The 13907-nt window shown below is 48.4% G+C and overlaps 1 protein-coding gene across 1 annotated transcript in view; it reads left to right on the forward strand.

Annotated features, from left to right (window-relative positions):
- The first annotated feature begins 7392 nt into the window (after positions 1-7392).
- Positions 7393-13907, forward strand: part of FGF12 (fibroblast growth factor 12) — a 236736-nt gene continuing 230221 nt past the window's right edge. The window contains exons 1-2 of the mRNA XM_069792395.1: positions 7393-7517; positions 7662-7823. Coding sequence (XP_069648496.1) covers positions 7811-7823 — 13 coding nt within the window. The 5' untranslated portion in view covers positions 7393-7517; positions 7662-7810. The remainder of the gene's footprint in view (positions 7518-7661; positions 7824-13907) is intronic.

Consider the following 13907-nt stretch of genomic DNA (forward strand, 5'->3'; position numbering starts at 1 on the left):
TCTGGGGACAGGTGGCAGGTCAAGTCCATTTCTGCATTCTGTGCTGACTGGAAACCAGGGTTCCCTGAGCTTTAAATTAGAGCCATCATGCATATTCTGGGCCTGACTGGTGCTTTCCTGTTGGTGCCAGACCCCTCTACCTCCAGGGGAAGTGTTATCCTTGCAGCTCAATCTAGGTTGCCACAAGGGTTAGTATTCTCACCACATAGTTGATATCCTACTTAAAGACACTGGAGCAGAAAGCAGCAGCATCTCTTCCTACTACAGAGCTGCTGGAAGCTGGTGTGGGTCAAAATGTCTTTAGGGGTCACTCTTCACCCAAGCAAGGTAGAACTTAGAAAGTTCACTTCAGAGATCAAGTTTTTCCTACAGGCATGAAGAGCTGTCTCCTTAGCTTGCAGCCTTTCATGTCAGGGATGAAGGTGCTCTGTGGATGCTGTCTGTTCCTGTGGATTTGATTTGGGGCGTGGAACTGAGACCACTTTTTTTTCTCAATTTCTCCCAGCAAAATGCATGAGTTTGTACTTCAGGTTAAGCGTATGAATATTTTTTTTGCCTTTATCATGGCTGTTTAAGTGCTTAAGGCTTGTGTCGCTGCCTGATATAACTGTCTAGTGTGGAGGTAGATAACTTCACACCTAAGGGTTGGTATTACCATCTTTACAACTGAGAGTGAGCTAGTTTAGTTAGGATTCCCCTCTGCTTTTGTCATGCTTCCTTCGTCACTCCTCTTCCCCTTATTTTCTATTATATACCTCAATTTTATTTGAATTTCACTTCTGTTCTCAATATTTTTCATTATATCTGCCAAGAGGAACTCAAGCTCTGAACTGGTCTGGTCAAATGGCTGTCAGTGGGGCTGGTATCAAGCAGCACTTATCTGCCTCTTGTATTTGGACAAACTCTGAGTTTCAGCTTGAGTTATCACAGGAAGATCCAATTCTCTGAAACATGGTAAAGCTGCACTATGAATACACTGATGCTGATGGTCTTGGCTCTGCAAGTTTTATTGCATTTGTTCTTTTCTAATGTTCTGGAAAACATAGCATTAAAATGAACAGACTAAAGATAAGCAAGTGGAAAAAATGTTGGAGCTGGATAGGAGATGATTCTTTGTGCCCAAGGCTCTGCTTGTCCCTTACCTCAGGGACACTGGAGCTGTCTGACATATGCTTAGGATTTTGGTGGGTGTCAGTTGGCATTGAATCGCTGCCTTAGTGGGCATCTTGCAGGACTCTGGGGTCTGAGGGCAGAGTTCAGTGCTCTAGAAATGGCTCTTGCATGGTAGGAATAAGGCAAAGAAATTGCCTCCTGGGATTTGGACCTTGGCAGAGGTCACTCTGCTGTGATTTCTTGAAATAGCAGATAAAGAATATGAATGTTACACAGCCCTCATGGCTGTAGAATAGCGATGAGCTAATCATTTTTTGTTGTACGAAATAGACATGGGCAAGTAGGATTTTAAGATAAATAGTCCATTCTTTGCAAGTATTTGAGCACCTGGCTCTTAGGAGGGCTGAGCTGCCAGCAGGAAACTCCTTCCTGCCTCTACCCTGTAAAGTTCTTTTTCCTTGTGTAAAGCATTCTGAATGCATGTAATTACCTTTTTTTAATCAGGTCAAAAAGGGGTTAGTGCTTAAGTAGCTCCATTCAGCAGCTTATTTTCAAATTTTCTCTTTTACATGAAAGTCTTGAGCTTTTATAATGGTATAACAATCTGACTTCAGACATCTTCCTCCCTGCCCCTGCCTGCTGGAGGAGGTGACAAATTTATTTACTAAACTGAATAACTAGAAGTCTCTGATGGGGCTCAGAGGGTCTGAGAGCTAGCCCTGAAAACACAAAGCATTTTGCTGCAAGGACTGAGAACAACCTCCAGCTTCCCTGGACTTTGAGGAGCCCAGGGTGCTCAGTACCCCACAGAAAACTAAAACTGGAAGTTGAGCTGTTTGGGTCAGACCCAGCTACCATTAAAGTCAATATCAAGACTCTTGTTAATGTAAATGGGTGTGTATGGATGTTTATGAAGTATAGTAGCAGAAGAAAGCTGGTGGTACTCCACCAGCCCAGTGCTGGTGCTCAGAAGGACCTTCCTCTGTGTCAATACAAGGATGGTTCCCTCAATCCATGATTTTCTTCCGCAGTAATTTTTTACTTACTTGCAAGTAATTGCAAAACTACTCCCTTGTTTTGGTACTTTTGTGATGATAGTGCTTTTTCCTTTATTAATATAATACTGACTGATTAATCTCAATGTTTGATCAATAATTTTATGTAATTAAACTGACTGTGCTTGCTCAAAGGTTGTGACTTGCTTTGGTCTTTATTCCACACACCAGCTCCTAATGCACTTATGCTATGCTTCTAGCCACTACTTGGGTGATGTAAGAAAGTGACATCAGTTGATGATGTAGTAGTTATTGTTTTTCTTGTTCATAATCAGAAGCTATGCACATCATCCTCAGGGTGATGGATTACAGCTTGTAGAATGCCCTTTGTATTTTACCCTTCCTATATTATTAAAAACTTCTAGTCTCTGTTTACTCCCCTGTTCCCCCACTGTGCTCTTTACTTTTTCAGTAGTGTTAGAGGTCCTTCCTGCTGATGCTGTGTCATGGCCTACTTTCCTGGAACCTGCTGCTTTGGCTTGTGCTTATCTGAGCAGAGCTCATGGCACGTGGACATCTTCTGAGCATGGCGTGGTACAGAGCTGTTTTGTTTTCTGTCTTAAAGGAATCTGTTCTGCTGGCTAATGGCAGTTAGCTAATGATGCGCATTGGTTTTGGGGAATAGATGCTTCAGAGTCCAAAAAAGGACTTCTAGAAGCACTTTGAGTCCTGCTCCCCGTTGCAGCTGGTTTCAAGGGGTGCACTGGTTTCAAAGGTAGACCCACACTGAACATCAAGGTTGGTAGTTATTCCTCCCCCTTGGTTAGAACTCAGGGCAGGTCCTTTTTGATTGGGCTGTTCATTGTCTTTAAGGAATACTGTTTTTAATTCTGGGCAGGACAAGTGCCTTTGTCACCTGCAGGGAGAGCAGCTCTGTCTCTAGCCAGGAAGTCTGATCTGGATGCTGAAGTTGGTAGTTTGGGAATAGGCTGAGACATTGGCACCCAGATTCACACTCCCTTGAACTCAAAGTGAAGAACTGAAGCTGGCTTGTGGCCAGTTTTGTGTGGAGTTTGGTACAAAAGCTAGGTCCCCTGGCCCTTGAGATCGTGCCTCCGTGCCTGGGTTTGTTGCCATTTTGGATGGTCATCGCCAGAAACTGGCACTGAGCGGATGAAATCCCACCACTGGTGATCTGCTCCCTCCCGGCACATCCAGCCTCATGCAGAAGTGCCCCATGCAGACACGGCAGCATGCACGTGGCTACAGGCACAACCTTGCAGGCTGGCTGGTGCCTCTGCCTTTGTGAATGGAGGTTCCCTCCAGAGAAGGAGGCACCGTGCCAGGGTAGCAGATGGGCAGCAGCAGCAGCAGCTGGGAGACCATGTATGATCATCACGTGGCTTACTGTATGCAGCAATGCCAAAATGGCCACTTGGCTTTATCATGCCTGTGCTCAGGGTTGCTCCTAAGCCAGCTGCTTCCAGAGGCAGGGTGTGGAAAGGGGGCAGGCAGCACTGACTGCAGCAGGCAGTGGGCTCTGCCCAGCATCCACCATCAATGGGGGAAGCAGCAGGTTCCTCAGGGGCTGGAGGCCTGGGTAATATTTCCATCTCTGTCCGGAGCACCACAGGAGAGCAGCCAAGCTGAGCCCTTGCTGTTCCCTCTCATCTGTACGGGCCGAGCTTTTCTCTGCCGAGTAAAATCCTTACCTCCATATGCACCGTCCTGTTACAGCTGGGGAGAGCTCTACAGAGGATAGAGGGGGTAGCCCTAGGGACTGCTGTTGATGAAGTGAGTTGGTCTGGTGGGGTGGGCAGGTCTTCAGTAGTGCATGCTGGGCAAAAGGCCTGCTGGTCAAACAGCCGTGCAGGTGGCTCTGAAGAAGCCCCCTGTTGGCAGCCCCACAGAAACCACTCAGAACTAACATCAAGGGTGAATAACTGCCTTTCCCAAATAGTCATCTCCTTGCCATGACTGGAGCCAAGGACACACTGAAGCATTATGAAGAAGAGGGTCTGCACGGGGTGGTTTGTGCTTGGACTGAGACACCTTATTTGTACTGTGATTCCAGCTTACTCCCAAAGCTTGAACATGTGAGGAGAACAGCTGACAAGTGAGGGGAGCACACCTGGCAATCCTGTGGACTTGGTACAGGAGACTGGTGCTTCAGAAGCTCTCCTTCCACTGCAGCTCAAAAGGTGTGCGTGGGAAGGAGTCCAGGCTCGGCACATCAGCATCTCCTGAGTGCTGCAATGCCTTGTCTTACTGTGGTTTGGAGAGCAAATTGATGCTTTACTGAGATGCCATTAATGTGTGTATCTTCATTTGATGTTTGTTACTTGCAAAGCCACAGTAGACACACATCTGACTTTCCTGAGGGGCTAGAGGAGAAACCGTGACCTAACTCAAGCTGGTCCCATCTTGCTTGATATTTTAATGCAGGATGCATAGTTGAAATCTAGAGCAGAGCACAGGCAATATTATATTCCTTTCTCCTGATAAGTAGTTCGAAAGGTGACCTGTAAATGGCAAGGGAGGGAAAATATCCACTGGATTTGTTCCCTTGAATTTGCTGCTTTGTATTGAGGAGAGAAGCCTTGAAGGGGCTTCATCTGTGTTCTGCATAGGGAGAGTCTTCTCTCTTCAAGCTGGCTTTTTATTTTAAGAACATATATCTTAAGGCTTTGTGATGGTTTCAGGATCTGGAAGGGAAATTCTCATGTCCCAGGTGTGACCCAGAAAGAGATCTGATAAACTGTGATTGAAAATGAATGTGTGGATTGGTGGGTCTGGGTGTTTTGCTTGAACTATGTTCCTACGTGCTGTTACCTCAGAGGAAGAAATGCTCCAGCTCAAAAGCAAAACAAAAATTAACAGAAATGGCTTTTTGCCTTGCTCCCCAAGGGCGAACCCTCTGAAGTCCTAATTCATGTCCTTCTCTGTTGAGAGGACCTCCACAAAGAAAACAAACCCTGGAAGAAAGCAACCTACTTTTACTAATGGGGAGCATGTTATAGCTGTCCCTTTCAGGACATATGAAATATTTTTCCAATGTTTGGGAAACTTGATCGTTGTGTATTCCCATGGCAGTGGGGCTCAGCCTGATGCCTGCAGCTAGGAACTGTTCCCCAGCTTCTTCTGTGAAGCTGAATTATTGATGGCTGTTAGCTTACCAGGCAGTGCACAGCTTTGAAAGGAGTCTCGATTCCTTGGTCTAGTGCCTGGTATTACAAATAGTGCCTCAGATTACATTCTTGGTAACTAGCCTGGCTGTACCTTAAAAGTTAGGGTGTTTTCTTTGCCCTCATTTCTTCCTGTTGAAAGTTGTTCTTGAACTTGGATGCCAGGAACCTTAACGTCCTCTGAGGGTTTGCCTGTTTTGTGGGTTTGTTTTTTGTTGGGTTTTTTTTTCCCCACCTGGTTTGGGGTGGTTTTGTTTTTTTGATGTTTGTTTGTTTGTTTTTTTCCCCTCCCTTATCTGTGGGAGTTGATAACTTGAGTTCAAGAGTTTTAAAAGAACTGGCTGAGGAGTTATTGAGCACTCTGGTGTATATTCTGATTGCATTTTGGAACATTATTAAGGACTAATAGACCTCAAAAGAGTTATTGTTTCATTGCTTTTCAGAAAAAGCACATGGGTTGACCCTGGAAGTGCAGTCTGGTCAGTTTGGCATTGATGGTGGGTAAAAACATAGCAGTGGGGAAATAGGATCCCACCAGTTGACGAAAGAAACTTGAGAAATGACAAATTTAATTCCAGCTCCGAGTCAAATCATAAAGTCTAAGTCTGCTTCGTCAGTTCTCTAGTGCGTTCTGACTCAAAGCTTACCTACAATACCTGAGTATTCAGTCCTGAAATAAAATAAAACTAATGTTATTCTTCATGATAATGTAGAACTTAGTAAATGGGTAGGAGCCAGTTAATATGTGAACTTTCCATGGTGGGTCTTCATCCAGCTGGGCTGTTCCTAGTTGCTTCTCAGGGGCAAGTTCTTGCACTAATATGCCATCTTTAACTTAAGTGCCCTGCCACCTTGTGGGGTGGCAGCTGAGATTGGAGCAGGTGGTGTTCAGAACTGCCCGGACCACGTACTGAGGTGGGATCATGTGCACAATCTCCACTTCCATAACCAAGCTCAGAGTTCTGCTTTGGGAGGGGGAAGCCTGTAGGCAGTGCCTGCAGGATGGGTTACAGTAGCTTAGAATAAGGAGCATTAGGAAGCCTATATAACCACTGACTGGTTTGCCAGTACTGGGCTGTAGGTGAGAAGGTGAATATAAACGCCAGGATGTGTGAAGAAACAGCAGGAGAGAGAAATTGCTGATCCTGTATTTAGAAACTTAGGTAGTGCCAGAGCCATCTATCCTCTATGTGTGCAGCTCCCAGCACAGTGGATGCCTTGAGCTGCTTTTTCAGTAACACAAATCATAAAAATAAGGACAGAACTGGGTTTTACCATCCCCATCGTACCAAAGTTGAAGAATCTGGAAAAACTTAAGAGCTACAGGAATAATTCCAGGGCGGAGAAACTTCCTTACAGGGATGAACTTGAGGAGCTCAATCTGTGTTCTCCGAAGAAGTGACTTGATCTTGGTATGAATGTTTCATCAACTTCGCATTAGCAGGGGACCGCTTGTTTTATCAGGCGGTGAAAGGGAGAACAAAATACCCCAGTGGCTGGCTGCAAAAGCAGAAAAGCACAAACTAGCCATGAGGCGGATGTTTTATGAATCAGCATTAACTAATCTTGAAACAACATACCCGGAGAAGGCCTGAACCCGAGAGCGGGCGTCTCCGAAGAGAACCTCTCCGCGTCTGCGGGCGCCCTGGGCTCGGTCTGGCTTACGTGCTGCGGGGAGGCCAGCTAGGGTGAGCGGGGCGAGCCCTCTGACCCCACCGACTCGAGCGTTGCGGTCCGGGGGCTTGCCTCGGACCATGTGCGAGGCACGCATCGCCCGCGGAAACCCTGGAGGCGTTCCGTCTTGTGCTGCACGGATGCCATCTCCGCGTTACCCGCCCGGGGAGCCGATTCCCGTGCCCGGCTCGGGGAGGAGGACTCGGACTCCTCCGGCAGGACTCCCACCATAAATACGCGGGGTGCTTGCGCCCGCGTTGCGTAACCCAGCGCTCCCCGCTCGCAGGGCGGCGGGGCGCGGCCCCCCGGGGGGGGGGAGCGGGGTCGCGGCCAGCCCAGCGCTCAGCGGCCAGCGCCGGGCGCCGCTCCTCCTCCGCGCCCCGCGGAGCCCGCAGCCGGGGGGCCCCGGCGGTGCCGCGGTGCGGGCCGCGGAGGCGGGGCGCGGGCGGGGCGCGCATGCGGGCGGTGCCAGGCAGCGCGGCGGGGCCGCGGAGCCACTCGCCCCCGCAGCCACCGCTCACGCCAGGGACGAGCTCCCGCCGGCGCCCAGGTAACGCGCTCCCCCCGCGGCTGCGCGCCCGCTCCGCGCCGCTTCCCCCCGCGGCGGGGAGGGGGTGCGGGTGGGGGGGGCGTGGGGGTGTGTGGGGGAGGCGGCTGACGCCGTCTCCCGCGGCGGTCGCTTGCTTGCTTGCAGCTCCGAGGCTGTGACGGCGCCGTCCCCACCGCGGAGCAGGCAGCGGCGGCCGGCTCTGCCCGCCGGGCTTCTCGGGGCTGTCGGCTGAGGAGGGGAGCGCGTCTTCCGGCAACTTCCCGGCAACTTCCCGGCGCTCGCAAGGCTCCGCGATGGAAGGGAAAGGTGGGTCGCGGGAGAGGGGAGGGAGGGGTGGGGGGGGCGGGCGGCGAAAGGACCGCAGTGGCCGGGCCGGGTGCGCGGCGCGGCACGGCCCGGCTCGGGAGCAGCCGTGCCGTGCCGTGCCGTGCCGTGCCGTGCCGCTGTGGTAGGTCCATTGCAGCACCGGCAGGGAAGCGGGCTCGGGGAGGCGCTTCCCTTCCCACTCAAGCGGGTGGTATTCGGTCAGCTGCGTAGCGGAGTGTGGGGAAGGGTGGGTTGGGGTTTGGGGCTGGTTTGTGGGGGTTTTGTTGGGGTTTTTTCAATTTATTTATTTCCCCGTAGGGCGAGACAGATGTTAGTTGGTGATCTGTTTTCTTAATGCTAAGGATTTGCATAATAAATGGGAGGTCTGTCCCGTGTTTTTTAGTCGGTCGGCGATGGGGAGGTTTTTAAGAGATGAAAAGCATTTCATAATTAGAATGGCTTGTAAAAAAAAATCTCGATTTTCTTCTGAAACGGGAAGAACAGGGCTGTAGAGCTCTGCCCTCATTACGTTGCATATTTAACACATTGGAACATCCTGATAAATTGGGAGAAAAGCAATGAGTATTGTGCTATTGATCTATCCACCCTAGAAAGAGGAAATCATTAAATATTGCCTGCCCAGCTTGTGTGTTTACATACAAAGAGACATATATCTAATCCAAATATATCCCTTCGTGTTGGGCAGATATATTTTGGTTCCACACGTAGCTATGTAGTCCTGCACGATTATTTACCTATCTACCTCTACAATTGCATCAGACATCACACATTCAACTGGTACGTGAACTCAAAATCTGTAAATGTTAATTGCCGATGAAATACTGATGGTAAATCGGTCCGCGCAGCGGAAAGGCTAGTTGCCATTCCCACCTAACCCTAGCTGCCAGCTCTCCTCTATAACACAAATCTGTAGCTGTTTAATTGATACAGATCAAAGCAGTGGGAGAATATGGACTATAATAATTCAAGGAAAATGATGGTAGACTTGTATAACACAATACTACATACCTTCCAGGGAGCCGAGCGAGCTATATTTAAACCTGAGGTTTATTTTTGTAACTATCTTGTCAATCAGGGCTATAGTTCTCCTGTGTGGGAATATCTGATTATATGCTGATTAAGGAAGGAAGCTATTTCAATCATATGGAGGCAGTCCTATAAAGTACAGTTTCTTGTGGGTAGTGAACAGAATTACCAGGGCTTGAGGACAGGTAAGTACCTTTTTTGAAAAAGTGTATCTGCAAAGACTTGGCTTAGATTAAAAGCTCACAGCAGTCCTGTTAGCCTTGACTTTTTTTTTTTTTTTTTTTTTTTTTGGCTATCCACACTGTTTTCACAGTTAACCTGAGATGTGACACCTTTACCTTTTTGCATGCCCTACTGGTACATGTCTCGATGTGAAACAAATAGACTGTGACTTTAGTATAACATTATGTGCCTTGTCATGCACTACACAAGCAGATGAAAGGCTCTCCGTGGAACTTCTGATGGAGCTCATGTAGCTGGAGTTGTGTAGGGGGCAGAAAGGTAACATCTGCAATAAAGTAAAAGAAAAAGGGTCTAGCTAGCTGGTGGCAAAAGCAGCACCTGAGAGAGGGTTACCCGATTCCTATCTTGTGCAAACAGATAGCGACTGTTACAATGCAGTCGCTGCTGGAGTTGGCAATGAGCGGGTGAACAAGGAAGCCTTTTGGGCCACCAGTACTTGTGTTAATTAGTTGCAAGACGCGCTCCGCAGCAGTTCATGTTCCCAGGCTCTTGGCTTTGGTGGAAGGGTTATCAGGGGGTGAGACAACCCCAGGAGTCACTACTCTGTTATCTTTTGCAAAAAATTCTCAGCAGTTTGCTCTTAGCAGAGTTTTTCCTTGATGGGGTAGAGGTAGGGAACAAATACTCTCTGGGTCTCCTCTATCTGTGCAGAAAAAAGGGCTGTTCAGAGCAAACCCAGCAGAAATCAAGGCATCAGAATGGGACAGGTCCAAAGTAGAGATGACCTTAAAGGAAATACACAAGCAACTTTGGCATCTCAATGGGAAAATGAGAAGGCAGAAGTCCTCTGTTCACGGCAGGGACCCAGCTATGTTGGTACTGAAGTAATTCTTGAAACTCGCTTAGTGTTGGAGTAGCGTGAGAAGGCCTGTGGTGCACAGATCTAACAGACTAATTTTGTGTACGTGTATAGTGAGGCACAATGCAGGCAGTCTCCCCAGAGCGGAGGTACGAGGCAGCCTAAACCCTTCACATCTTTAGCTTTTGTGACTAATCCTAGATGGACTTGCAACTGCATTGCCTTACTAGGGACTTGTTTACGTTTTATTTTCATTACTAACCAAGCCTCTGCATTGCAAGTCCTGTGTTATGAGATTGCTGCTTGTATACAGTGTTTCTCTGAAGTCATGGCTTGCTTTTTAAATGCTTCCTCCTGCAGCCCTTCTCCCACCCCTCCAGTCTTCCTCGGTGCAAATCTTGGAACATTTCAAACTCAGCGTTATGCAGATACTGGGGAAGAGTGTGTGCTATATTAAGCAACATAGAGTCTGTTTAAGAAAACCTACCTTCTGGTTCCTGAATTCAGCTGTCCCTGGTGACTGCTGTGGATGTTTCTGCCTACCATTTGCCATCCCAGGACAACTTGGTTGTCTGAGTGTGGCCGGTACTGATGCTTTGCAAAGCCTGCAGTCCTCTGTTAAAAAAAAAAAAAAAACAAAAAACAAAAAAACAAAAACCAAAAAAAACCCTCCCAAACAAACCAAAACAACCCCCCCCCCCCCAAACGGCTAAAGGCCCATCTCTGTTGCTGCTCAGAGCAGCCATAATGGATTGCACTGGTTGGACTTGTTCATGAGAATGAGGAGAGAAGGAAATATCCTAGTTTTTGTGCAGGGGGGTGCAGGACTAAGGACTTCACTGTTGTTGGGACTGTTGCAGTAAGAGTGCAAGCAAGAGAGTCCTGGTGTGGGCTGAGGAGGAGGTGGTGGTGCAGCCTGTGCCTCCTTCCAACAACCTGGCTAGAGACAAACATCTCTATGTCCTCCAGACTCCTAAAAGATAAATAATTGTAGCATTCTGTGGATCTACAATGTTACCAACACATCTTGGTGGTCTAAAAGTAACATTTGGCCTCATCTAACTTGCAGCTTCTTCGACTTGCTCTGTTCTGCACATTCACTGTCTCCAAACCTTTTCCAGCAGTGAGAAGCTTAAAAGTTGTAGCTGCTCCCAAAGCTCATTAGGCAATGGGGGAAGGGAGGGCATCGTGGATGAGGACTCTGTTTTGCATCCGCTACCTGATCCCTGTTCTCCGAATCTCGCCGCTACAGCAGTTCCTGTAGGCTGCAGCAGTAAGCGATACCACACCAGGCATCCCAGGAGCTGGGCTTTGCCAAAGCTAACAACAGTTAATGTGGAGGTTAAAGAATACTTGGTCATGTGCCAGATTCTTCAGTCACAGTTAGAAAGACGCTTAGCAGCGGAAGGAACGTCACACAGTGATGTTCAGGCTCGGAGGCTGGGAAAGAAATCAGCCAAGCAAGAGTCAAGCTGCACAGTGTGGAACGGATCCCTGGATCCCTGGATGGAGCGGAGAGGGACTGCAGGCTAGCCTTGCTGCAGGGAAGGTGCTATACCCTTTTCTGTAGTCCTGAAGACACAGGGAAATCCCTTTCTGGCAGTGAGGCAGAAAAGACATATTACTACTTCTGTCTTGTCTGAGGTGAGGATTGGGAACTTGATGTGTCAATGCTGCGTGGGAGGCAGGGGCGTGCTGCCTGCTGGGCCCTTCTGCAAGGGCCCAGCCAGTTCTTGATGCTCTGTGCTTTCCCTGGAGGTCAGTGCTTGGGCACTGGTGGCCCTGGTGAGGTTTCACTGCCTGGGGGTGGGGCAGGCTGCTGACAGCACAGGACGCATGCTGTTAGCTGGGAGATACAGTGGGACTTGTTCTTGTCAGCTGGTCTACTGGGACAGCAAAACTAAAGCACGTTGTTGGCTACCCCACTGAGATCTGGAGGTGCTCTTGGTCAGTGCTGGGCCATGGTCCTCCTCTGTTGGATAACAGTGTCAGGTTGGGAGACATCCTCCATGCCGTGGGTCTTCCCTCAGGAACACCATCCTCGTGCTGAGAAGACTGTGTGGTAGAAGCCAGGGGACCTGGCCTTACAGCTCTCTTCTGCTGGAGAGTACCAAAGCAGCAGGGCTTTGAGGAGATGTCTGCAAAGGACATCTCTGCAGAGTGGCTGTCCCAGGCAGATGCTGCCACAGTAGTGCTATCTGAGTCATGTTCTCTTTCCAGTCACAAAGGCTAGGAGCGGGCTTTTTGCTTTTGCAGAAAAGCCACAATGCTGTTGTTCATAGACATGCAATGTTCAGGCCTTTCAATGAGGTCCTGTAAAACAGCAGTAAGATCCAGTTTGCCTAGGGCACAGAGTTGGCCTTCTTGAGACTGGCGAACAGGTCTGAGCTCTCTGCATCTTCCTGTCTTGTGGATACGCGAGTGGGTAGGGTGGTTTGATCAATCTCTCCCCACCGGAGCTGCTCCGAAGTTTCCTCGGCCTGACCCACTGTTGTGGGCCACCTTCCTCTGTGCAGCCATCTGCGTGCTATGCTTGTAAAGGACAGAATCTTCACCTTGAAGAACTTGTGATCAAAACCCAACAAGAGCCAATGAATGTTAGGATTGCAGACAGGCTTTGTGGACAAGGTGAGAGAGGGTGGCAAGTGAGAACACGAAGTTCTGGAGATTGCTGTGCCCTGTTCCCACCTTCATGGCTTTCTTCAATGATCAAAGAAAAGATCTTAGTGATCCCAGCTGTAGTTCGTGTCCTGAAGCTGTTTGGGATGCTCACGTCAAAACCTACCTCGTCATGCATCTTTCTGCCATGTCGTGTATTTGTTAGGGGTGAGTCTGCAGCGCATACTGTTGAACACATGTGTTGAAGAAATGCAGATTGCTTTGGTAAACACTGGGTCACACAAGTCATCTTGGTTACTTCTTTGTAATGGAAACCAAATAGTGGCACAGTTAGTTTTGTTATGAAACTGTTCCCTTTTTTGGGGAACACTTGCATCTCTGTCAAGATCGTCAGAGGCTTCTCTAAGCAGCTCATTTTCCATAGAGGAGATAGCTGCATGCTCTCTGCCTTTCACAGTGATGTGCACTGTGAGATCCAGGACGTGTTACTGAGGCCAGCAGTTCTCAACCTGGCTACTTGAAGTTTGACACAGGGGAGGCGTGTTTGGGGATGTAAACAAATGGCCTGATATTTTTTTAAGTATCTCCACCGTGCCCAAGGTGGTGCATTTTCATATGGGTTCCAGCTTTCTGTAGAGCAGGGAAACACTTTGGTTGCCTGACCTTAACACCTTATCCCTGAGGCTGGAGTGGGGTTCTGTGAAGATTGCTTTGTTCCTGTGCCTCAGACTCAATCTCCGCTGAGAGATGCGGGAGGGGAGTGTAAGGCACTAAGCTAGCACCTCGTGCATGCTTTTCTTTAATGCGTTTCAGAAAGCAAGTGAAATGTCTGTTCCTCTTACATTAGAAATCACGTTAAACACAACACAAATATGACTGTGTCCTGGGAGGTCTCAAAGATGGTAAGAGCTTAGGTTGCTGTGTGGGTCTAGCAAGTGAGCAAACCTTGGCTACGTGCTGCCACCTAGAAGAGCAGATAACAGTCTAATACCTTTATTAACCATTGGTTAGTAGCTGCTGAAATACTGTGGGCAAGCATCTGAAACTTCTGGATGAGAGGATGATCCAAGCCTATCTGATGCTGGGGGAAGTAGACATGGCACCTCAGAAAGCATTTGTGCTGTTACGGGCCTCGTAATGAGAAGGGAAAAGTAAGTGGCCGTGCTCGTATTCCTTCATACCTATAAACCCACCATGTTACTAAAACAAAGGAGAAAGAAGACCCTAGTAATAGGTTTAAATGTTATAAAAATGGGATGAGGACTTAGTCATCTGGCTAGTATTAAAATACCCAAGAAGCAGACAAATTCCTCCACCTCACTTCCACAAGTTACGTGGGAGCTGTGGAAGTTGCATTTAACCTGAATGAAATGCTG

The sequence above is a fragment of the Haliaeetus albicilla genome, chromosome 9 (assembly GCF_947461875.1).
Source record: "Haliaeetus albicilla chromosome 9, bHalAlb1.1, whole genome shotgun sequence".
In the NCBI taxonomy this organism is placed as follows: domain Eukaryota; kingdom Metazoa; phylum Chordata; class Aves; order Accipitriformes; family Accipitridae; genus Haliaeetus; species Haliaeetus albicilla.